A 24,561-nucleotide genomic window follows, 5' to 3' on the forward strand; every position below is an offset into this window, starting at 1 on the left:
TATGGTAGGTTCTGGTTTGATGGTTTAAATGTACTTTCCACATATGCTAGTTCATTTGTATCTCTGCTGTCACTTTGCTTTTTCAGAGTGTTCTTGCTGGTAAGTTTCAGGCGTGGTGTCACGGCCTCTTGCGCTGCTGGTTTGGGCTAGGGTCCCACTGTGGAAGTGTGACAGTGTCCAGGCCCACCCCTGCAGCTCTTGATAAGAAACATCTGTTAAATGGTTCACCGCACTGTTTCCGTGAACTTTTTGGCACTTCTTTCCTTTTCCTTCCAGATTCAGAAAAGAACTTGGGATCATTTAGCAGAATTTCACAGCATCCTCGTTCTTTCAGCTGGAGCTTCTGTGGATGCACATCCCGTGACCTCTGAGTTGAGCTGAGCGGTGGAAGTGAGCTTTTATAAGGGACTGGATCTGAGACTTGTGCCTGATGCGTGTGGCTGTTTCTCTTTGCTTGCCTGCTTTTTTCAGTGGAACACTTGCTTGATTTATTTTGAGAAACAAACTCTGGGGTCAGTCCTGTTGAGCTAGTGGCTGGCTCCATAGTTTGGGGCCTGAAGAGGGTCCTGCACCTCAGGGCCTGTGGCGGTCGTCGGGCCTCTCTCCTGGGTGTAAGGTGTGTGCTTCTCACCTGCACACTGCGGGCCTGGGCGCTGTGGCCCCGACGCTGAGGCAAGTCGGGTGGGAAGGGTCTGAGGGGCTCTTGGTTGAACAGACACTGAGCACATTTCTTTATCAAAGGGGCTGGGACCGTAGCCTTCGGGGTGCGCAGAGAACGCTGCTGTGGGCTGAGACGAGGAGTTCTTGGGCAGCACCAGGCAGGGAGGACTGCAGTGTGTCGGGAGTTGTGTGGAGTTTTGGTTCCAAAAAAGACGGAGGCAACTGTAGAGGAAGGAGGACTGTGGTGTGGAGGTGAGTGCCTGTGCCTTGTACTGAATAAACCTAAGGCTGATCCAAGGCTGAGCATGAGAAAGAGCCCGCTGTGACCTGGGACCTCGTGCCACTGTGCTGGGCCGGACAGCGGCTTCCGTTATTGCCTTAAAACCAGGGTGACTGTGATTCAGTGACATTTCGGTGACTCCGATAATGATGGCGATAATGATGGCAGGTGTCAGGTGCGCGCGGGGCGTGGGGCTACCCTCTTCTTGTGAAAGAGGACATGGGCTGGATTTGTGGTGGTGAGCTCCTGCGAGCGCCCTGGCTCTGGCTTGGCCTCTCTTGATGATATGGCAGAGCCAGGAGTCTCGCTGTAATCATCACCTGTCTTCCAAGTAAGTCTCACCTGTGAGAAATGCTGGAACACCTGAGTGGAAGCAGAGCTGGGGCGGTGCCTGAGCTGGGGCCAGGGGAGGGGTCTCAGTGTAGAGGCAGCTGAGGAGCCCCAGCACCTGCCCCACAGCTCCCGTCCGGCAGCTCCGCCTCTGCACTGGTTCAGCCGTCAGGGGAGAAGGCTCCTGGGTTAAGATCATGGAGTTTTCACCCCTGCTTCTCATCAGAAAAGCCGGGGGAACTTTTTAAAAGTGCGGGTTCAAGGCCCAGCCCCAGCTTCACTGAGCTTGGGTTTCCCTGGAGGGGCCCAGGAAGACACGTGTTTAACAACCTCAGGGGGTCTGGGGTGGGTCCTCGGCAGGGAGTCCAAGTGCTGGAGGCCCACTGCGGGGTCAGGACCCTTTTTTAGATCAAGGACCCCTTTGAGAACTTCATGAATATGAATAATCTGGGTCATTGTTCTGGGGAAAAAAAATGAACACAAGTTTTTTTTCCTTTTTTATTTTTTATTTTTTAATTTTTAAAACATTTTTTATTTTTGCAGAGGTTAGGAGGATTAGAGATTCATGGTTTTCCCTGACCTTGATTTGCAGCCCAGCCTGTAGGTGCTCAGGAAGTATAGTTGGCAGCCGCGTGGGCAGCTCTGATGTTAGGGTGACAGTTTTCTCAGCACAGTGGAACCCGTTAGGGCTGTGCAGGATGAAGATGGGCACGATGGTGAGGAGGGCCTGGAACTGAGGCCACAGAGAAGGAGGCGGCCAGCAGGCAAGGAGGCACTCTAGCCAACCAGCCACTCCTTGGCTGGGCAGGTGCTCTGGGGATGGCCAGGAGCCCTGCAGGACAGCATCCTCTCACCCAGCACACTCCCTTCCCTCTGCTGTCTTAATTTTCCTCCCGCTCCCTCACTGAGTCCGCTGCCCGCTGTGGCCCCTGCTGGGATGTGAGATGTGGGTACGAGGCGTCTCCTTCTCCTCTAGCCACAGCCGCAGGCTGAGCTGCTCTCAGGGCCGTTGGTTTTGATCATCAGAGATACACAGTGGTGGCTGGTGGGGGGCTGACCGGCGCTGCTGCTGCCCTCGGAGTGCCCGCTCTGCCCTCCAGCGTGGCTTTCTGAGAGCAGGGTGCCTGTGAGCTGTGGGGCATGTGCCCTGTCCATTGCCTTCCAGTCTCGTGGGCCACATTGGAACAGTTTTTTATTGTGTTGCATAAGGAGGAGGTTGATTAAAACAAATGTTTTTGTACAGAAGAGCTTGCATTCATCTTGTGTGTTTGGAAATACGTTGTACTACATTACAAGGTAATGTTCCTCAAGGTGCGTGATGTATTTTCTTCTGTTGATATTCCACAGGAAGCAGTTAAGTCAGCGACAAGACTTGAGGGAGTTGACTGTGGTGAGTGGGGTGCTAGGCGCCACTTCTGGGATGTCGGGCCACATTGGCCACGAGGCCCAGTGGGAAGAATTGCCACTCCCCATCGCTGCTTTTTGGGACCAAGCCGGGCTCACCTTTGCCTGCCTCTCAAGGTCGCCCTCTTGGCGTGGAGAATGGTAAACAGTGGGGTTGCTGCTGTCTGCACAGTGTGAGAGGTTCGCCTACCTTTCCCCAGTGTAGAAACTGTTCCTGCATGAATTGCAGACCGATTCAGAGCCTTCACGTACGCCTGGCAAGTTTGCCTGGCTGGCACGCTCAGCACAGGGCCTTCCTGAGTCAGCGTTGGGCCATTTGTGTGTACACGCTGGTGTCTTAGGATAAAGGGCTGAAACCTGTTCTTTTTTTTTTTTTGAGACGGTGTCTTGCTCTGTCACCCAGGCTGGAGTGTAGTGGCACAATCTCGGCTCACTGCAACCTCCGCCTCTCGGGTTCAAGTGATTCTTGTGCCTCAGCCTCCCCGAGTAGCTGGGACTACAGGCGTGTGCCACCTGTAAGTTTTTTTATATTTTTAGTAGAGATGGGGTTTTGCCGTGTTGCCCAGGCTGGTCTGGAACTCCTGACCTCAAGTGAACCGCCCACCACGGCCTCCCAAAGTGCTGGGACTACAGGTGTGTGCCACCTGTAATTTTTTTGTATTTTTAGTAGAGACAGGGTTTCACCATGTTGCCCAGCTGGTCTCAAACTCCTGACCTCAAGTGATCTACCTGCCTTGGCTTCCCAAAGTGCTAGGATTACAGGCATGACCCACTGCCCCCAGCCTGAAACCTGTTCTTCAGCTAAGAGATGTTACATTCTGTGTGGTGTTAGGTAGCTGATTTTGTGATGAGCCACATATAGCCTGACACTAAGGAAAACCATACAGACCTGAAGAAAGCGGAGAGGTTGTTCAGGTTAAACAGCGCAGACCTAGAGGCAGCTGGTCTGCGCTCAGAACGGCTGTCTCCTGGAGCTTCGGATGCAGTTGGACTTAACCTTATTTGGCTAAAGGATCAAGAACCAGTGTTCAATAAAGGTCACTCTTGATTCCATCCCATTGCCACCAAAACACAGTGCATTTAAGGGCAAAGGCCCGAGCGGCCAGTCGTGCGTGCCTCACTCGTGACGGGCTGCAGATGGTGACGAGGACAGACAGCCATGCACGTCTTCCTTTTTAAGAAAGGTTATTGTTGTGAATGGCATATGACTTGTTTATTTGATTCTAAATTTACACAAAATCTGTAAAAATAACCGTTAAGCTTTTACAATGACAGGAATATTAAGACTTGATTTTTTTTTCTCAACAATTGGCAGAAAGCGTGTTTCAGTGAGCACAGACGGAGCAATCCAGGGAGGTCTGGGAAGGAGGAATGGGGCCTGGCCTGGCGGCATCCTTGACGGCACTCCATCGTTGTGGGGTTGGTGTTTGAGAGGTAGCTGTGGCACGGGCCGGCTGTCATTCCCACGTCTCCTCACAGAGGCCTGGACCTGCGCCTGGGACTGGCAAAGCCCCCTGCTCTTGCTGCTGCCGCCGCCTCCATCTTCCTCCACCCTCTGGTGGGGCTGGGCACAGGCAGGGCAGGGTCTCGTGATGGCTGAGCCCCATGGGGCCCCGAGACGCTGTGTCCAGGATGGATGCCACTGCCGTGGGTGGCTGTTGAAGTGAAGTCAATTTAGCTGATTAGCATCGAGCAATCACTTCTCCCTCCCCTCACACCCGCCACATTTCAAGTGTTTGTAGCCACCTGTGGCCTGCGGGGACTACACTGGACAGATGACATTTCCAGTGCCATAGGAGAGTCTGCAACTCAGCTCTGAAGCTGTGAGATGTTGAGTCTTTGTTTTAGTTAAGTTTTGTTTTTTTGCAAAGGAAACGAGATTGTGGCCTGGTGGCCAGCTGGGTGTCAGTGGGGCGAGGGCCTCTAGGCATTCGGGTGGTGCGTGGGCTGAGTTTGCAAAGTGGGTGTGTCAAGGCTGAAATACTAGCTGAGAAGCGTTGCCGACGCAAGGCTTGGACACTCAGGGAGGGATGAGGTGTCAGAGAGGCCCTGATTGGTCGCTCCTGCCCCAGGGCTCAGAAGGTGCTGGGTGAAGAGAGCTGCGCCCCTGCCCCTCAGCCCCTGCCCCTCCTCTTCAGTGCCACACGGAGGCGCAGGTGTCTCACACCAGCTTCTCCCTGGGTGTGTTCATGTCACAGCAGGCTTTGTCTTGCCCTCGGTGATTTCGTGTTCCCATCCTCCAGCCTTGATCTGGGAGACCTTCTGTTCTTTAATTGCCACAGAGAGCTAATTCTGTCCGTTATGTTAAACTTGGTGACTCTGATGCTCGTAGGTGACACTTGTTTCCCTTCCTGGTGCTCTGGCAACCTCGCAGAGTTATGGGAGCATCTTTCGAAGCGTTTGAGTGGCCAGGTTAGGCCCTGCCAGGTCGCCGACTGCTCTGGGGAAGGAGAAGTCCTGCAGGGATGTGACAGTGGCTTTGGTTTGCTCCTTGGCCGATCTCAGCCTGACCTGGTTCTGCTCTGCACTGTAGTTGGGCTCACGTGTTAGCCTTGACCTTGAGCGGATGGCAGGTGCTCTTCAGTACGCGTTGCTGCACCGGGAACTTTGCTTGGCCCTGGAAGCTGGTTTGATGTGCACATTGGCTTAAGCGAGTGTCGGGGTGGCCAAGCTTACCTCTTGGCTGAGACACTGAAGATCTTCCTGTGGGTCCTCTGGGGTCGCTTGCTCTGTGGCTGTGCTGGATGTGACCTCTTGTGGGGCAGAACCGGGCCTGTGGAACCCATTCCCTGGGGCTGCCCTGGCACCTTGTCTTATGATTGCTGCCCCCACGCCCCAGCTGCCTCCCTGCGAAGCTCAGCGGGGCCATGGGGACCGAGGGGCTGTAGCTCCCTGGCTGTGCCTGACCACAGTGTGATCCCCACGGGAATGAGTTTGAAAGTTTCTGACACGTGGCTTTGAACTGTGAGGAGGAGGAGCATTCTTTGAAGTGGAAGGTTGGATGGTTTCCTTAGGGTCCTTTCTTTATTTATTTTCTTTGTTTTCTTTCTTTCTTGAGCTGGAGTCTCACTCTGTTGCCCAGGCTGGAGTGCAGTGGCGTGATCTCGGCTCACTGCAACCTCCTCCTCCCAGGTTCAAGCTGTTCTCCTGCCTCAGCCTCCCAAGTAGCTGGGATTACAGGCACCTGCTACCACACCCGGCTGATTTTTGTATTTTTAGTAGAGATGGGGTTTCACCATATTGGCCAGGCTGTTCTCGAACTCCTGACCTTGTGATCCATCCACCTTGGCGTCCCAAAGTGCTGGGATTATAGGTGTGAGCCACCGTGCCCGGTCCCTTAGGGTCCTTTCTAAGACAGAACCTGTCCTTGCTAATAGTGGGGATGTTTTCCCTTTCAGCAGAATGCCACATGGGGCTCTGTGCACAGTTGTTTATTTGTTAGCTCTACTTGCTGATGTATTTTTAAATTATTAAATAAAACTTATATTTTCTTTTTTTCTTTCTTTCTTTCTTTCTTTTTTTTTTTTTTTTTTGAGACAGGGTCTTGCTCTGTTGCCCAGGCTGGAGTGCAGTGGCTAAATCTTGGCTCATTGCAACCTCTGCCTCCCATGTGCAAGTGATTCTCCCGCCTCAGCCTCCTGGGTAGCTGAGATTAAAACGTGTGCCACCATGCCTGGCTACTTTTTGTATTTTTTGGTAGAGACAGGGTTTCACCATGTTGGCCAGGCTGATCTCGAACTCCTGACTTCGGGTGATCTGCCCGCCTCGGCCTCCCAAACTGCTGAGATTATAGGCGTGAGCCATCGTGCCCGGGCAGAACTTATATTATTTTCAATAATTTAAACTTAGAGTTGATATTTAACCTCAGAAGGGATTTTAGAATCTTCATGTGATCAGTGCACTCTCTGTGTCCAGCATATCCGGGGTGCCCTGCCTATTTCTGATGGGCGGAGTAACAACGTGTAATTGAACTTTCAGCGGGTCGCCCGTGGTAGTCAACACCGGATCCCCAGTCTCATTCACCGACTTCCTGAGCCTTCAGATCTGCTTTGTTTATTTATTTTTTAAGAGACAGGGTCTTGTTCTGTTGCCCTGCCTGGAGTGCAGTGGTGCAATCGTAGCTCACTGCAGCCTCCAACCCCTGCGGTCAAGTAGTCCTTCTGCCTTAGTCTCCCAAGTAGCTAGAACTACAGGCATGTGCCACTGTGCCCAGCTAATTTACTTTATTTTGTTTTTTGTACAGACAGTATCTCACTGTGTTGCTCAGGCTGGTCTCAAACTCCTGGGCTCAAGCCATCTGCCACCTCGGCTTCCCAAGGTGTTGGGATTGTAGTTGTGAGCCACCGCGCAGAGCCCAGATCTGAGAAAAACATAGAGATGGGTTTCTAAGACTTGAGTCCAAGTCTTCATACCAGTGTTAGGATATTTTGAGATCCTGGTGGGATGGGGACGGCACCTTAAAGAAAGTGTGCTGGGGTCCTTTTCAAGGGACTGGTGGGTCCCCTGGGTTAGGGGAACTGAGACTCGCTGGGGCCTGCAGGGGTGGTGCCCTTGGGGCCGAGGAAGTGCCCCCTCTCCCCGCAAAAAAAAAAAAACTCTTACTGGAGAAGGAGAAAGGGCAAGAGGCCAGCAAAGATGCTCAGCATAGACTCAGGCCCCGAGGTTTTCTCTAGAAGTAGAAAAGGGAGAAGTTGACCAGAAAAGAGCCCATTGAAACAGACAGAAAACCCCAGCAAAGTTTGTTCTTGAAATACTCTCTCTGGGGATTGTTTTCTGAGTGCAAAGTGAGACCTGCGCATGGAAGAGCATATTCAGGAAATAAACTCTGCCTTCCTAATGCTTTTTTTGTTTTGTTTTGTTTTGTTTTGTTTTGTTTTGTTTTAGAGACGGAGTCTCGCTCTGTCACCCAGGCTGGAGTGCAGTGGTGCAATCTTGGCTCACTGCAACCTCCACCTCCCAAGTTCAAACAATTCTCCTGCCTCAGCCTCCTGAGTAGCTGGGACTACAGCTGCCCGCCACCACGCCTGGCTAATTTTTTGTATTTTTAATAGAGATGGGATTTCACCGTGTTAGCCAGGATGGTCTTGATCTCCTGACCTCATGATCTGTCTGCCTCAGCCTCCCAAAGTGCTGGGATTACAGGCATGAGCTACCGTGCCCAGTCGCTAAACGTTTAACTTTCTGTATATTCCTCAACTTTTATAGAGTACTCAATTATGAAGCCTAACTTTTGCTTTTTAGAATTATTTTATTTTACTTTTTAAATTTTTATTTATTTATTAATAAAATAAACAGCCTCTGTTGCCCAGGCTGGAGTTCACTGGAGCGATCTCAGCTCACTGCAGCCTCTGCCTCCCGGGTTCAAGCAATTCTCCTGCCTCAGCCTCCCGAGTAGCTGGGATTATGGGCATGGGCCACCACGTCCGGCTAATTTTGTATTTTTAGTAGAGAAGGGGTTTCTCCATGTTGATCAGGCTGGTCTGAACTCCCAACCTCAGGCAATCCGCCCGCCTCAGCCTCCCAAAGTGCTGGGATTACAGGCCTGAGCCAGTGTGCCCGGCCCTACCCAGGCCTCTGAGAAGTCCAGAGGTGGGCAGATGGGAGGAGGGACTGAGGTCCTGGCTGGGGCAGGCACTCCTTGACCCCATGGGGCCATCTGTGCTTTCCAGCACGCCCTGGTCCTCCTGTCTTTTCTCCCTGCCCCCGAGGCTCACTCTGAGCTCAGCCCCAGGGTTGCCCCCTTAGAGACTTGCCCAGGAAGGGCTCTCCTGGGAGCACCGTCGTGACTGGCTTCATGAGGGCAGGACCACCACAGTTTCCACTTCAAGGCCCGGCGCCAGGTCAGCTCTCTGTGAATGTGTGTTGAATGAATGAAGAGGATCATCGTTGTCCTGCACTGATCGCCTCTATAGTTGGGTGGTTGTATGGGCTCTGGATAAGGCCTCTTCATTTTTCTGGGCCTTGGTAAATATAGAAGGAGACGCAGGGCATGGTGCCTGTTACCGCAGCTCCTTCAGGAGGGACCTGGAGGCTGTGTTGGAATTCACTGTCGCACGTGCAGATGTGGGGGTCAAGGGTCCTGTGACCTCTGGGTGCTTCTTCGGAGGTTGACGGAAAAGGCCTCCCCAAGGGGGTCTTCGGTCTTGGTTGGGCCACGCAGCACACACACAGAAACAGGCGATGTTGGTGTCTCGGTTGTCCAGCCAAGCTTGTGTCTGACATCTTGATCCTCATTTTAAAGATTTTCCATAAGCTGTGATTGATTTACCTTTGACATTAGGACTTTTGTTATAGGCAGGGAAGCATTTCAAAAAAGGCAAGCGGGCCGGGTGCGGTGTCTCACACCTAGAGTCCAAGCACCTTGGGAGGCTGATTTGGGAGGATTGCTTGAGTCCAGGAGTTCAGCACTAGTCTGGGCGAAATAGAGAGACCCTGTCCCTACAAGCGGTTTTTTAAACAATCAGCCGGGTGTGATGGTGCGTGTCGTGCGTGCCTGTGGTCCCAGCTACTCGGGAGGTGGGGGTGGAAGGATGGCTTGGGCCCTGGAGGTCGTGGCTGCAGTGAGCTGTGATTGCACCACTGCACACCAGCCTAGATGACAGAGCAAGACCCTGTCTCAAAAAAAAAAAAAAAGCAAGCAAAAGGGAGAATAAAATGGTTTCTAATTCTAACTTGCTTTCTATTCTGGGAGGCTTTTCACATAGTGCAGAGCAGTGGATTTTTTTTTAGGGTTCTCTCAAAAAGATATTCATACTATCGTGCCTTTTTTTTTTTTTTTTTTTAAAAGACAGATTTTCGTTCTTGTTGCCCAGGCTGGAGTGCAATGGTGCAATCTCGGCTCGCTGCAACCTCCTCCTCCCGGGTTCGAGCGATTCTCCTGCCTCGGCCTCCCGAAGTGCTGGGATTACAGGCGTGAACCACCACGGCCGGCCTATTGTGACATCTTAAAAATGAGCAGGAATCCTCCTATCATCAGATACTTACTCTATTCAGATTTCCACTGTCTTATAAATGTCTCCATCAAATCTTATCTGCCTATGTGTAGGCCTTGTTTGAATCCTGCTTCAAACATCATTTTAATTGGTATGCCTTTTTTTTTTTTTTTTTTTTTGGAGACGGTCTCACTCTGTCGCTCAGGCTAGAGTGTAGTGGTGTGACCATGGCTCACTGCAACCTTGATGTCCCAGGCTCAAGTGATCCTTCCACTTTAGCCTCCCATGTAGCTGGGACCATAGGTGGGCGCACCACCACACCCGACTAATTTTTGTGTGTTTTGTGGAGATGGGGTTTTGCCATGTTGCTCAGGCTGATACCCGACCTCTGGGCTCAAGCGATCCACCTGCCTAAGCCTCCCAAAGTGCTGAGATTACGGGCGGGAACCACCGCACCTGGCTGGTATGTCTTTTTTTTAAAGATAGCTTTTTTGAGGTATAATTGGCATATGATAAATTGTTCATGTGTAACATGTATGATAGGTTTTGATACGCATGTGCACCCATGAAAACATCACCATAATCAAGATGGTGAGAAGCCTTCCCTCTCCCTCTCTCTCTGTCTTTGTAATTGATTTGTTGGAGACTCTGGGCTTGGTCGTGCGTGGGTTTTGCTGATTGCATCCCCACGTTGGCATGTAGTCGAACATGGTGTGCCCACGCCCACGAAGTAGCCACTCGGTCAAGGTCACGAGGTTTCCTTTCTCCTCCTGGGCGCCTGCTTTTTCAGTGTGGTTGATTTCCTGCGGAGGCCGGGTCTGCTGGGCGAGGCACCCGCGGTTCAGGTGCTGCTGCCGTGTCCCCGTGGCCTCTGGTCTCTGTGCTTCCCTAAGTTGGGAGGTGTGTTAGGCTGTTCCTGTGTTGCTATAAGGAAATACCTGAGACTGGGAAATTGATAAGGAAAAGTAGTTTAATTAGGTCATGGTTCTGCCATACGGGAAACATGGCGCCGGCATCTGCTCAGCTTCTGGGGAGGCCTCAGGGAGCTTTTACTCGTGGTGGAAGGCGAAGTGGGTGCAGGTGCCTCACGTGGCTCGAGGAGGAGTGAGAGAGGGTGTGGGAGGTGCCAGACGTCTTTAAACAAGCAGTTCTCATGGGAACTCATCCTTGCCCAGGACCAGGAGGACGGCACCAAGCCGTGAGGGATCCACTCCCGTGACCCAAACACTCCTGTCAGACCCACGTCCAGCACCAGGATCACATCTCAACAGGAGGTTTGGTGGTGGGAACACATCCAGACCACGTTAGTAGATAAAGCTAGAAACTGGGCAAACCTGGGCTCAGTGTTCCTGGCAAGACTGTTTCAGCAGTGGCAATGTGATCTCTCCCCGGGAGGCACCCGAGGCTGTCTCTTGGGGGTCAGTGCCTGGATACATGAATTCCCCAGTGTCATATAATGATGATGGTCACGAACCTGTGTGCCTTGTTCATCTGTTTGCTGGGGTGCTTCCATAAAGCGCAATTTCCTCACCTGTTAGCTGGCGACAGTGGCACAGCAGTGTGTGTAGGGAAGGCAGGATGCTGTCCCCTTGTTTGCCAGTTTCAAAATAACTTGTGGACTTACTGGCATCATCCAACATTACCAGTTAGTCTCCTTTTTAGTATCTTAGGAACTCTGGACTTGAATGTATTCACTGTGTTTCAGCCTCTTCTCGTATACTGGTGCTCAGATTGTCTCCTCTTTCTTGTGGGAGCTTCCGTAGGTTCATCCTGCGTCATTCAACGAGAGCCCCTGGCGTAGGCTGTGTTGTGCTGCTACAGCAATGCCCCAGGCTGGGCAGTTTAGAATGAGCAGCATTGTGCAGGCGCCTCGTTCTGGAGTCTGGAAGTCCAGTTCAAGGTGCTGGTGTCTGCTGAGGGCTTTCTTGCTGTCATCCCATGGCAGAAGGTGGAAGGGCAAGAGAGGAGGGAAGAGAGGGAGGCAGGGAGAGAGAGAAGAGAGGGAAAGGGGGGGAGAAGGAGGGGGAGGCAGAGGGAGGGAGGAGAGAGCACACAAAAGGGGGCCAAACTCACCCTTTTATTTATTTTTATTTATTTATTTATTTATTTTTTTGAGATGGAGTTTCGCTCTTGTTGCCCAGGCTGGAGTGCAGTGGTGTGATCTCGGCTCACTGCAACCTCTGCCTCCTGGGTTCAAGCGATTCACCTGCCTCAGCCTCCCAAGTAACTGGGATTACAGGCGCTTACCACCATGCCCGGCTAATTTTTTTGTATTTTTTTTAGTAGAGACAGGGTTTCATCATGTTGGCCAGGCTGGTCTGGAACTCTTGACCTCAAGTGATCCGCTCACCTTGGCCTCCTGAAGTGCTGGGACTACAGGCGTGAGCCACCACGCACGGCTGACTCACCCTTTTATAACAGACCCTTTTATAAAACAGCATTAAGCCATTCCTGAGGGCAGAGCCCTCACAGTCCCACCACCTCTCAAAGGCCCCACTTCCTAGCCTTGTCACATGGGCAGTCAGATTTCAGCGTGTGTTTGCAGGGATGCACATTCCATCTCTACACCCCAGTCTTCCTGGGCAGCTTCCTTGCTACCATGGCAAGAGGAGCCCAGTCCTGGATTCAGCCACGTCTCCTCAGGGAGCCCTGGCTCCTCCGTGGCTCTGAAGAGGGAAGCACATCGCTGCAGTTGTGAGGGGGACCTGAGTGAGAGACAGCGACTTCTCCTGCCTGCAAGGGCAAGCACACCTTGGCCGTGAGCAGGGCTGTCTGCGCCGGCCTTCAGGGGCTGCCTCAGGCTGGCTGGGAGGGAGAGAGGAACTGGGAGACACCGGAGAGTCTCAGGGGAGGTGGTGGCTGTCCTGTTGTCTGGAGAGAAGCAGCTGCTGCTGCCCCGTGCGGCTATGGCAGGGCTGCAGGATGAGCCGCTTAGGGGGTTGCCCAGCACTGGGGGTCGTTCTCGCCCCTGGCACCCTCACCCTCAGAACTGTGCAGAGAGCTCTGGGCTGGTTTTTGTATTTCTGACACAAGTAAGGATGCTGATTTTGGCCTCCTTCTCTTGTTGTTCATCCAACGCTGCTTTTCCCGATGGGAGACACTAATAGGCATGAGTTCTGGAATATTGAGCTAAGGTAGTTGTGAGAAAATGTAAGTTTACTTCAGTTTATCCTGGTAGCAGCTAACTTACATAGCAGTCTCAATTCTCTAGAATTGATGTTGGTTTCAGGTAGATGTGAAATTTTCGACATAATTTTCCGTTTACTTATACAGCCATTTGTTCCAGCCTCTGGTGAATGTTTGCAATGATTTTCAGCAAAACTTCCTGAGCTGTGTTTGAACCTCGGATGCTGAACACCTCGCTGAAGCTAACCTGCTTTCCGACTGCCCCCATGACTTTTTTTTTTTTTTTTTTGAGATGGAATCTCGCTCTGTTGCCCAGGCTGGAGTACAGTGGCGTGATCTTGGCTCACTGCAAGCTCCGCCTCCCGGATTCAAGCGTGTCTTCTGCCTCAGCCTCCCGGGTAGCTGGGATTACAGGTGCCTGCCACCATGCCTGGCTGATTTTTGTATTTATAATAGAGACGGGGTTGCACCATGTTGTCCAGGCTGGTCTCTGAACCCCTGACCTCAAGTGATCCGTCTGCTTTGGCCTCCCAAAATGCTGAGATTACAGGCATGAGCCACCACACCCTGCCTGCTCCCATGACTTTTCCCAAATTAATGTTTTATTGTTTTCTTACATAACTGTAGATAATGCTTTTAATATTATTTTAATTTTATTTATTTTTAATTATTTATTTGTTTCGAGGCAAAGTCTCACTTTGTCACCCAGGCTGGAGTGCAGTGACACAGTCTCAGCTCACTGCAGTCTCCACCTCCGGAGTTCAAGAGAGTCTCCTGCCTCACCCTCCCAAGTAGCCGGGACCACAGGCGTGCGCCACCACGCCTGGATAATTTTTATATTTTTAGTAGAGACAGGGTTTCACCATATTGGCCAGGTTGGTCCCAAGCTCCTGGCTTCAAGTGATCTGCCCACCTCGGCCTCCCAAAGTGCTGGGAGTACAGGCGTGAGCCACCATGCCCAGCTGATAATGCTTTTTAGAAACAACTCTTCTTATAGGGGTGACTTATTGGTCTGTTATTCACTGATTGATCTTATGTTATAAATGCTTCCTTTCATTTACTTTTTGAAGTCATGTTTGTGATGTGATAATTTATTTTACTAATTTGCTTACATGTAATTTAGATTGAGTTTAGGATGGTGAATGGGTATTTTTAAAATGTTTTTAAACCACGAAACTTCTGGAAGCTAAGTATGCCCAAATTTTGTTCCCTTTAGAGCTTCAGTGTCCGTTGGATTTTTCCAAGAGAAAGTCCGTGGAATTCCTTACACTGTAGATGTGGATCAGATATGATGATTCAGTAGAAGAGCACATGTCAGGGGCAGTGGAGGCTGGCTGCTGAAGGATGAACGGAGAGGAAGAATTCTTTGATGCCGTCACAGGTGAGTTGAAAGAGAACCAACTAGGGGCGTACTGGAAGGATGAGCATCCCTGGATTCAGATGTTGGGCCTGGCATTTGGGGTGTAAAGATGCTCAGTAAAGCAGTGCGTGGAGCATTCAGGATCCCAAACGCGGACTCTTCAACAAAATCTAACGTCCATCCCAGAGGTGGGAAAAGCCTTGCCTTCGGCTGACAGGATTTAAGTCTTCCCAAGAGTGTCCTGGGGTGCAGATAGTTTCATTGGTTTCCTGAGATGGCCATCTTTTTCTCTTATTCCTGCATCATGATGAGAACGTTCTGGATATGATGGCCCTGTCTTGCCTGGCACTGCTTGACGCTCCCATCAGACAGCAAACCCTGGCTCCCTAGCCACACTCATAGCCGCAGAGCACAGTTATTGTTCTGTTTCGCACGATGGTTTAAAGTGGCGGCCTGCAGCCTGTGGTCTAAATGAAATCCTGTGGCTTGATTGAAAAGAATGTATTTTGGCGTCCAGTCACTCTCATGAGCATGTGACAGGCTGGCTAGAGGGAAGGGCGGGCAGGGCTGGCAGCTTGGCCTCCCAGAGCCGCCCCTTCTCCTGGCACAGGGAAGAGCCTGAAACCCTTTGAGCTTGTGTCTGTCAGGTTCTCACGTTCATTCTCCACTCTTCTGTGCCTCAGAGTCGGCATCTGGAATTCCGCTTGTTTTTTCTGTAAAGGACCATTGCTGGTGGGCAGGGGCATCAGGAGATTCCCTTGGATGTTCCCTTGTCCTTAGGTGTCAGGATCAGAAAGGGGAGTGGCTTTGGAAATGCGGCCACAGGCCGGGAATTAGTGACCATCTTTAGAAGCACTTCTGCAGTTACTGCCGCGCAAGGATCTGTCAGGGTCTCTGTGGCCAGGCCCCAAGGACACGTCGATGGCTCCGTTGGCACCTCCAGTCTGTGGCCCTGCTGGAGTGGGTGTGTCAGGAGGGTCTCTGTGGCCATGCCCTGAGGACACGTTGATGGCTCTGGTGGCACCTCCGGTCTGGGGCCCTGCTGGAGTGGGTGTGTCAGGAGGGTCTCTGTGGCCATGCCCTGAGGACACGTTGATGGCTCTGGTGGCACCTCCGGTCTGGGGCCCTGCTGGAGCGGACTGAGTGTTCCGAGGCTGTGCTGCTCCCATACCTGCGCTGGCAGCCCAAGATGGTTGACTTACTCTTATTCAAAACCCCAGGAGAAGGGGATGCTGCACTCCTTACCGGCTTCAAAGTCTGAATTTCTAAGTCATTTTCCATGATTTCGTAGCCAGATTATCTGCAGCGTGTTTTCCTCAGATGCACTCTCAGAGGAGGGTCTGTGGAGCTTGCACCTCATCCGTGGTCGTTCTGTGTTCTCTGCTGAACCCCACACAGTGGAGGGCTTGTCAGGCACTCACATCCTCAGGTTGCCCTTGAGTGGGGTGCCACGTCTGTCACTGAGAGCGCAGCTTTGAGGTCCCTCCTCTCCTGGGAGTCTCATAGGATGTCCTTTTTGTCTGGGGTCTTGGTGTGACTGATACTTTCCCAAATACCTCTGAACTGTTTTTTTTTTTTTGAGCCAGAGTCTTGCTCTGTCGCCCAGGCTGGAGTGCAGTGGCATGATCTCAGCTCACTGCAACCTCCTCCTCACGGGTTCAAGCAGTTCTCCTGCCTCAGCCTCCCGAGTAGCTGGGATTGCAGGCGCCCACCACCACGCCCAGCTAATTTTTGTATTTTTAGTAGAGACGGGGTTTCACCACGTTGACCAGGCTGGTCTTGAACTCCTGACCTCAAGTGATCTGCCCACCTCGGCCTCCCAAAGTGCTAGGATTACAGGCATTAGCCACCGTTCCCGGTCACCTCTGAGCTTTTTGAGTCAGTTTGCCGTGACTTCCCAGAGGCCCCAGCAGTGTGTGATGTGGTGCTCAGATGGACTCCACTGTTCTAGGAGCCACAGGGTGTACAGGGCTGTGGGGCACTGCTCCTGCACAGCAGGGCCTCTCCATGTGTCCCCAAGCGTGAGATGGAAGGGACAGATATCTAGGTGACAAGAATTTCTCCCCTCAATTCTTGGCCTTCAAAACAAATAATGGAAGGAAAAAACCACTTCATCTCTTAATGCAATGGAATGCCTGTGTTAGAGGCAGACTCTGGACTCCTTCACCGCCTATAATATCCATCTGACTTTGTAACTCTGATTTCAAAAGTATGTAAACTAAGCAGTTATTAAATGAATGGTCTCGTTAGGCATTTAATTTGTGTTAAGAATCAGTGCCATTCAAAGGAAAGGTTTGGAGGACATGAACAGTGTGTATGGGATTAAGGGCTATGAACGCAGAGGGACTAAAGAAAGCGGGGTTTCCGAGGGAGCCGATGATAGGAGATCTCAGCTTCCTCCTTTGCTCGTCTGTATTTTCTGTTTTTCTACAATAAATGCATGCGGTGTCTTAGAATGTTATGAGGTCATCCGTGTAGTGTTGGCTGAGTCAGAGGCTGCAGTGGCTGCCAGGGATGTGCTGCTTTATTCTTCTGGACAGGGGCAGGTCCCACCCCCCGGAATTCCCTTAAGTAGGGAATGTTTTCAAGATAACTTCAGAGTGAGGAGTTAGAGATGTTGCTTTTGGGACAGAGCGCAAAACACGAGAGGTGGCAGGCTATTTCAGACACCGTGGGCCATTTCAGGATTCCTTTTTAACCCATTCTCTCAAAATCACGATGTCATCCACCCCGGCACTGCCTTTATGGATGAACTCTGCCGTGTGGAGGGATAGGGCACAGCAGCTTTGCTTTGTTCTCGTGGAGCCTGTAGCAGGCTTGTCCGCATGTGGGGTCCGACCGCAGTTGTCTGCCTGACCCTCCTGGGCCTGTGCCCCTTACGTGGAGCCCTCAGCCCCTGGAAGCATTGGGTGGTCGCCGGCTCCTGCAGGCCCAGAGCCCCCACGGAATTGACTCATCGCGGGGCCCCAGCCCCCACTCCAGCCGACTCTGGTGCAGAACTTGGCCCTTCCAGCGACTCAGACTGACAGGGGTTGAAGGGAGATGTATGTTCCTGTTCCCTAGTCGCCCGTTCTGTCCTGGGGCGGGGCCCACCCCGCCAGGGCAGCGGCCGGCCGTTCTTCTCCAGGACTTTTGCTCCAGGAGCACGTGCATGGCTGGATCTCACGCAGATTCTACAGAGCTCCTTCTCCAGAGTCCCCCTTCATCCGGAGTCCGCTCCAAGTCCAGCCACATGTGTGGCGCTTCCATGACTGTTCCCTAGCTGGGTACGGGTTCGTGGTGCCTTTGCCTGCCACGATGGTCTCCCTCGAAACATTGTCAGCAGGCGTGTTTCAGACCAAGGTGCGGAGCTTGGTCACAAGCCCTGAGCCACAACGGGCACGTTGCAGCCTTGGGGTGGGTTTGAATCCGATAGAAGTGCCCCACCCAGAGCATGCAAGTCACAGATAAAAATGACGAAAGGTTCCTGTGGGAGATGAAACTCGGGGCCTGGAACTGGACCTCAAGTCACAAGTGTGGGAGGAGCCTGGGCGCTGGAGCTCGCTGGGAGTGGCCTTTAGGTGGGAAGCTCCCTGGTGTGCCCCTGTTCTCTCTGCACCCTGTCTACTTCTGTCTACTTCGGGGGAACCAGAGTTAATTCTTCCACATGTGTCCATTCAAACAACTTAGAGCTTTAGTCATCTGCTTGCATAGTCAGAATTCTTGGAGGCAGGCTTTTAAAAAATCTTCCAGGTCCAGCGAAAATTACCATTTTCTTGTCTCGCACAGGCTTTGATTCTGATAACTCTTCTGGGGAATTTTCAGAGGCACATCAGAAAGTCACGGGAATGATTGACTTGGACACCAGCAAAAATAATAGGATTGGGAAAATTGGGGAGAGGCCCTCTCAAGAGAATGGAATTCAGAAACACAGGTATGTTCTCTCACATCTATTGTTTCTAAAATGCGTCTGTAATCACCCCAAAAACACTCTTCAGGGTACCCTCAGCCCTCACGAGCATTGAGCTGGAGCGGCGTCCCCACGGCTGCCTGGCCTTCCCGTCCGGCCAGCCTCCTGTGTCCGGCCAGCCTCCTGTGTCCGGCAGCAAGCGTTCTGAGAGACTCCATGCCTCTCTCGGCTCCGGGAATCAGCAGATGGCAATTTTATGAGCAGTGCCTTTCCCCAGCTAAGAAATGCCGCAAACAGTACATGGCGTTTTGATCATCAGACCCCTTGCTGATTTCCTACAGATACTCCTGATCTTCCATGGGCAGCCAAGTTCATCCTCTGTCTCTTCGGAGTTCTATTGCGGTGTGTTCAGCTCTGACCCCTACAGGACGAGAAGGGTTTCATTTGCTTGATGTAGCAAGACCCCATTTCCCTTTCCTCCTCCACCACGTTCGTTTTCATATAGGTAGAGTCCGATGGCAGTGGCCATCATGAGAAGTCTTCAGTCCTTGGCTGGGCGTGGTGGCTCATGCCTGTAATCCCAGCACTTTGGGAGGCTGAGACAGGTGGATCACTTGAGCCCAGGAGTTGGAGACCAGCCTGGGCAACATGGCAAGACCCCACCACTACAAAAAAATTAAAATAATTAGCTGGGCATGGTGGTGCACGCCTGTGGTCCCAGCTACTTGGGAGGCTGAGTCAGGAGTATCCCTTGAGCCCAGGAGTTTGAGGCTATGGTGAGCTGTGATGGCGCCACTGCACTCTAGTGTGGGCAACAGAGCAAGACCCTGTCTCAAAGTCTCAAAAAAAAAAAGCAAAAAACAGGAAGAAGTCTTCAGTCTTTGTTGATAGAAGCACGAGCCGGGCGCGGTAGCTCATGCCTGTAATCCCAGCCCTTTGGGAGGCCGAGGCGGCCGGATCATGAGGTCAGGAGATCGAGACTATCCTGGCTAACATGGAGAAACCCTGTCTCTACTAAAATACAAAAAATTAGCCCGGTGTAGTTGTGCACATCTGTAGTCCTGGCTACTTGGGAGGCTGAGGCAGGGGAATCACTTGAACCCGGGAGGCGGAGGTTGCAGTGAGCTGAGATCACGCCACTGCACTCCAGCCTGGGTGACAGAGCGAGACTCCATCTCAAAAACAAAAAAAAAAAGGCCGGGCCCGGTGACTCAAGCCTGTAATCCCAGCACTTTGGGAGGCCGAGACGGGCGGATCACGAGGTCAGGAGATCGAGACCATCCTGGCTAAAACGGTGAAACCCCATCTCTACTAAAAAATACAAAAAACTACAAAAAATACAAAAAAATTAGCCAGGCATGGTGGTGGGCACCTATAGTCTCAGCTACTCGGGAAGCTGAGGCAGGAGAATGGCCTGAACCCGGGAGGCGGAGCTTGCAGTGAGCTGAGATCCGGCCACTGCACTCCAGCCTGGGTGACAGAGCGAGACTCCGTCTCAAAAAAAAAAAAAAAAACACGAAGTCAGGACAAGTGTCAGGTGGGGCAGGCAGTGGCCCTGGAGCTGGTGGCATTGCATTGCGGGCTCCAGCCACAGCTGCTGATGTGTGTCTCAGCTCCAGGGAGCTGCTCCAGCCTGGCCTCAGGCTCTCCTTCGAGCTGCAGGCCCACACCCCTGCTTGGTGGGTCCACTCGGGCGCCCACGTGTGCATCTCACCTGTTGTTTGTTCATTCTCTCACCCCACAGATATGGGAGCCCCCACCCCTGCTCCTTCTGCATCCCTGTTTTCTAGCCCTGACTGGCCATTTTCAGTGCTGTTGGGTCCTTCAGTTCTTCTGTCTTCTCTGCCACATGCCTGTCTACCCAGCCACCCGTTTCCAGAGTGACCTCTACATCCCTGCCTTTTATTCCAGCTGTTGTGCAGAGGCATTTGTGTATATATGTATTTATTGTTTCTGAGATGGAGTCTCACTCTGTCACCCAGGCTGGAGCAGCTCCAGTGGTGCGATCTCGGCTCACTACAACCTCTGCCTCCTAGATTCAGGTGATTCTCTTGCCTCAGCCTCCCAAGTTGCTGGGATTACAGGCATACATCACCATGCCTGGCTAATTTTTGTATTTTTAGTAGAGACAATGTTTTGCCATGTTGGCCAGGCTAGTCTCGAGCTCCTCCAGTGATCCACCTGCCTTGGCCTCCCAAAGTATTGTGATTACAGGTGGGAGCCACCATGCCCAGCCCAGAGGCGTTTTTCAGAAGGCAGATCTGAACCCCCTACTCCGTCACCCTCTGCCTAAAACTCAGGCAGGATGGCCACATGGCCGGCCTCACACTCCTGGTCCTACAGAGCTGTGAATGGTGCCCTGTTCCACTGGAAGAAATGACCCAGCGTGGACAGTGCACCATGTGGTCACTCACCTCTTAGGATGAAGGCCAGCACCCTCACCTAGGCCCTCGGGCCCAGGCCTGAGCCCTGTTGCCTCCTGCCCCAGCTGCAGGGGCCTCTTTCAGGTCCTCTGGTGCATCAGCTCCCTCTGCTCCCTTGGCCTGGGGCCTCTCTTCTCCTCCTTCATGTCTGTAGCTCCTGTGCATCCCATCTCCATGCAGGGTTATATCCTTGGGGGATGTGACCTGGCCCTCTGCAGAGCCACATTCCCCTCCTGGTAGCACCCCCGAATCACAGAGTATTCCCTGAATGAGTGCATGGATGATGGCAGAGCAGAGCTGGGTGCTGGCTTCCAGCAGCCCGGGCCTGGCACTCAGCAGATGTTCATTTTATTTTCCACCCTGCCTCACAGCTGCCGTGTCCTCTCCCTCCTGCCCCCTGACACCAGTGGTGTGTCCTGACCCAGCTGCCCTGATGTGGCATTCCCGGGGCATAGCTCAGGAGCAGAGCAGGCAAAAGCATGTGCTTTCATCACTCCAGAGTGTCGGTGTCAAGGTTTTGCTGGGTGCGAGGCAAAACACCCCTCAAAGCAGCTTCCATGAAATGGGAGTTCAGCAGGAGAGCCCTGGGGTGTCCCTGGAGGGCTGTGAGCAGCAGGGAGCCCTGGGCCCCCACTCTGCAGCACCTTCTTTGCACCCTCCTCTGTGGTGTCCTGTGTGGGTTTGGCACGCCTCTCCCCAAATCCAAGTTTATGTCTCCATTCAGGCACTCCCCTCCTAGATGGAGACAGTGTCTCATTCCAGCTCCACGTTCCTGGCGGGGAGTCCAGGGCCCCGGGTCAGTGGTCCCCAGGTCGATCAGCGGTGAGCAGCGGTGGGGGTGAGGGTCTCCTGGTGCAAGCGTGATGGCGTGGGCTCCCCCTTGCAGCCGACTGGAAGATTACCTAGAAAGAAATGCTCCTCAGGAAGGCAAACACAAATTTAAAGGACTGAAAAGCTTTTAGTTTGGGTCACTCTTGGTGCCCTCGTGGCCTGACCTCTGCCTGTGGTCTGGCTGCTGCCCCAAGGACCCACCAGGAGCCCCCAGAAGGCTGTGAACTGTGCAGGCAGAGGGACTCCGTGCTGCTGCCCTGTCTCCCAGCTCTGGGAGGAAACAACAGCACGGCCACTGTGGGGCCAAGACTGCAGAGCCAGCCATCTTTGTTGTCATGACCATTCCTGGGAGGTCCTGGGAACATGGGTGTGGAAGGCCTCTCGCAGCAGCCATATCCGTGTGTCCCTAGGCATGCCAGAATGCAGAAATGCCAATGTTTAAGTGTCAGAATTAAAGAGAAATGGTCATTGAGTGCGGCCACCTTGAGTGGTCGGAGTCCTGTGTTGAATTCACCCACACACACCCCTTTCATGCCCCACAGGACGTCACTGCCAGCTCCCATGTTCAGCAGAAGTGATTTCAGCGTGTGGACCATTCTAAAGAAGTGTGTCGGCCTGGTGAGTCCGGGGACCCATGCTCACGCGTGGGGCTGCACCACTGACTCCTGGGAAGGTATTGCAGTGCTAGTGATTTAAGAAAATGCGCTCTTGCCGGGCACATGCCTGTAATCCCAGCACTTTGGGAAGCTGAGGTGGGTGGATCACCTGAGGTCGGGAGTTTAAGACTGGCCTGGCCAACATGGAGAAACCCCGTCTCTACCAAAAATACAAAGAGCCGGGCATGGTGGCGCATGCCTGTAATCCCATTTACTTGGGGGGCTGAGGCAGGAGAATTGCTTGAACCTGAGAGACGGAGGTTACAGTGAGCCGAGATTGCGCCATTGTACTCCAGGCTGAGTGACAAGAGTGAGATTCCGTCTCAAAAAAAAAAAGAAAAAAGAAAAAATGCACTCTCCTGTTTATAAACAGCATGAGATTAAGACAGTAAAACAGGCAAAGAACAAGCACGTCAGGGGAAGAGGTGTTCTGTAGGTGAAACGGGACATAGGAACCATCCTGCAGGTACCCGTCCAGCCCTGTGTCCTGTGTGAGGTGGGTGGGGCTTCCGTGGCACCCTTCACGGCCACATGCTGAGCTGCAGGAGGGGCGTCAGCCTTTGTCAGGGGCTCAGGGTTTGGGACAGAAGAACTAGCTGGGTAATGAGGGCCCAGAAGTTATAGACTTTCCCTTTCACGATCTTTCCTGACTGTGAGAACAAGCGGTGCCTCACGGGGGCGGGGAGTGTCCTGCGCCTTCTGTACCTTACTGGGTCCTGGGCCAGCGCTCAATGACTGAAAACTCAAATGGCCTGGGGATACACGATGTCACTCTTGCTCAGACCACGTCTTCTAGTGCCGGTGATTTTTTGCCCTTATGTTTTAGTCCTTTTTTTTCCAGAGGGAACTTCATTTTTTCTCAACTTTTTATTTTGAAATAATTTTAGACTTAAGGAAAATCACAAAATAGCACAGAGCATTCCTGTAAACCCACCACCCAGCTCCCCTGATGCTGGCATCTCTCGGAGTAACCATAGGTCAGTGACCGAAGCAAGAAATGCATCTTAGCTCCACATGTCACTTGTATTTCCTCAGTGTCCCCAACGTCCTTTCCTGTCCCAGGACCCTCATGGCATTTGGGCTTCTCCACTTGGTGACAGCTGCTCTGGTCTGTTACTTAGTGGACTTTTCCTTAACTTGAGTTTGTCTGATGTTTTCTTCTTAGAATGAGGTTCTGTGTTTTTGGCACACACAGTAGTGAGGTACCCTTGCCAGGGCCTGGTCTGAGGGACTCTGTGATATCCACGTGTCTTGTTAGGGGGACTGTTAACCTGATCACTTGGTTAACCTGATCAAGTGTCTCCACTGCAGAGTTGCTGCGTTTCTCTTTGTAATCAGTGTTTTGGGGGAGACACTTGGATTCTGCTTGCTAATTGTGGCATCCATTGGTGGGTTTTATTGAAATCATTCTAATGGGGATTTTCTATTCTCATTCTGTCTTCTACCTTTATTAATTGGAATTGTTCTGTAAAGGAGAGCTGTCCCTTCTCCCCTAATTATGTATTTATTCGTTATTTATTTGTATTAGTATGGACTCATGAGCATGTATTTTCTGTGAGTTGAATTCCAGTATAGTCCTTATTTACGTAATTGCTCAAATTGTTCTACCTTTGGCATTGAGAGTTCTTCCAGGTTGGTTTTCCCGCTTCTGCTGAACCCCCATCCTTTTCTGAACACTTATTTCAGGCACTAAAGGATAATCTAGTTCAGCTTATATTTTCCCTGCCTTAACCCTGGAATCAGCCACTTCCCCAGGGAGCCCATTCACTGGGTAATAGTGTTTAGAAACCACGACCCGGTGCTGGGTGAGCTCATTGCTGCTGAGGTATCATTGCCTGCAGGCCCTCTCAGCAGATGGCGCTGGAAAATACGAGTGTGCTAATGCTCATGCATACACATCTGTATTTCTGTATATATCTGTATGTTTCTTTTAAAATAAACCATTTGAGATTTTTTTTCTCCTTCAGCAGTGTTTTCTGTACATTTTTGACTATGTGGCTAATTCAGGTCTTGACAAAAATATCTGTCTTGGTATAGATGATGAAAGTCTTTTTGTGAACTTGACAAACCACCTAATTTTGACTCTTTTAAATTCTAAGACAGGCTGGGTGTGGTAGTAGCTCATGCCTGTAATCCTAGTGCTTTGGAAAGCTGAGGGAAGAGAATCGCTTGAGGCCAGGAGTTTGAGACCAGAGCCTGGGCAACACAGTGAGACCCCATCTCTACAAAAAAATTTTTAAAATTAGCCAGGTGTGTTGGCACATGTCTGTAGTCCCAGTTACTCAGGAGGCTGAGACAGGAGGATGGCTTGAGTCTGGGAGTTTGAGGCTGCAGTGAACCGTGATTTCACCACTGTACTCGAGCCTACATAACAGAGGGAAACCTTGTCTCTTAAAAAAAATAAAGATTCTGGGACCAAAAGCATCTTTTCAACAACATGAAATGATGTAAACTGCATTCCCTAGGTGAGGGTTGTGGAGGGATTGAGGTGAAAGTTGCATGTGAGCGTGTAGGACTGGCAGGCGTAGTGGAAAGGTGCTGGGAGGGGCCTTGCGGGGTGGCTCCACCCCTCACACTTCACTTCGAAACACTCGCCTCTGGAGGTTTTGGTGGCACTCCTCTCTTTTTACTACTTCTCAGCTTGTATTGAAAAAACACAAGCACACTTGG

At 51.8% G+C, this 24,561-nt stretch overlaps 1 protein-coding gene across 2 annotated transcripts in view; it reads left to right on the top strand.

The window, feature by feature from the left end:
• Positions 1–269: 269 nt before the first annotated feature.
• The window catches only part of OSBPL2 (oxysterol binding protein-like 2), a 52,402-nt gene continuing 28,110 nt past the window's right edge, over positions 270–24,561 (top strand). Inside the window, exons 1-4 of one of the 2 annotated variants that reach the window (XM_011992348.1) lie at positions 270–616; positions 13,949–14,113; positions 17,897–18,005; positions 21,778–21,853. In XM_011992348.1, the coding sequence (XP_011847738.1) occupies positions 14,077–14,113; positions 17,897–18,005; positions 21,778–21,853 (222 nt within the window). In that variant the 5' untranslated portion in view covers positions 270–616; positions 13,949–14,076. Of the gene's footprint in view, positions 617–13,948; positions 14,114–17,896; positions 18,006–21,777; positions 21,854–22,778; positions 22,869–24,561 lie in introns of those variants that run through there. The other variant, XM_011992349.1, reaches the window with a different exon arrangement.

The sequence above is a fragment of the Mandrillus leucophaeus genome, unplaced genomic scaffold (genome assembly GCF_000951045.1).
Source record: "Mandrillus leucophaeus isolate KB7577 unplaced genomic scaffold, Mleu.le_1.0 Scaffold41, whole genome shotgun sequence".
Taxonomy (NCBI): domain Eukaryota; kingdom Metazoa; phylum Chordata; class Mammalia; order Primates; family Cercopithecidae; genus Mandrillus; species Mandrillus leucophaeus.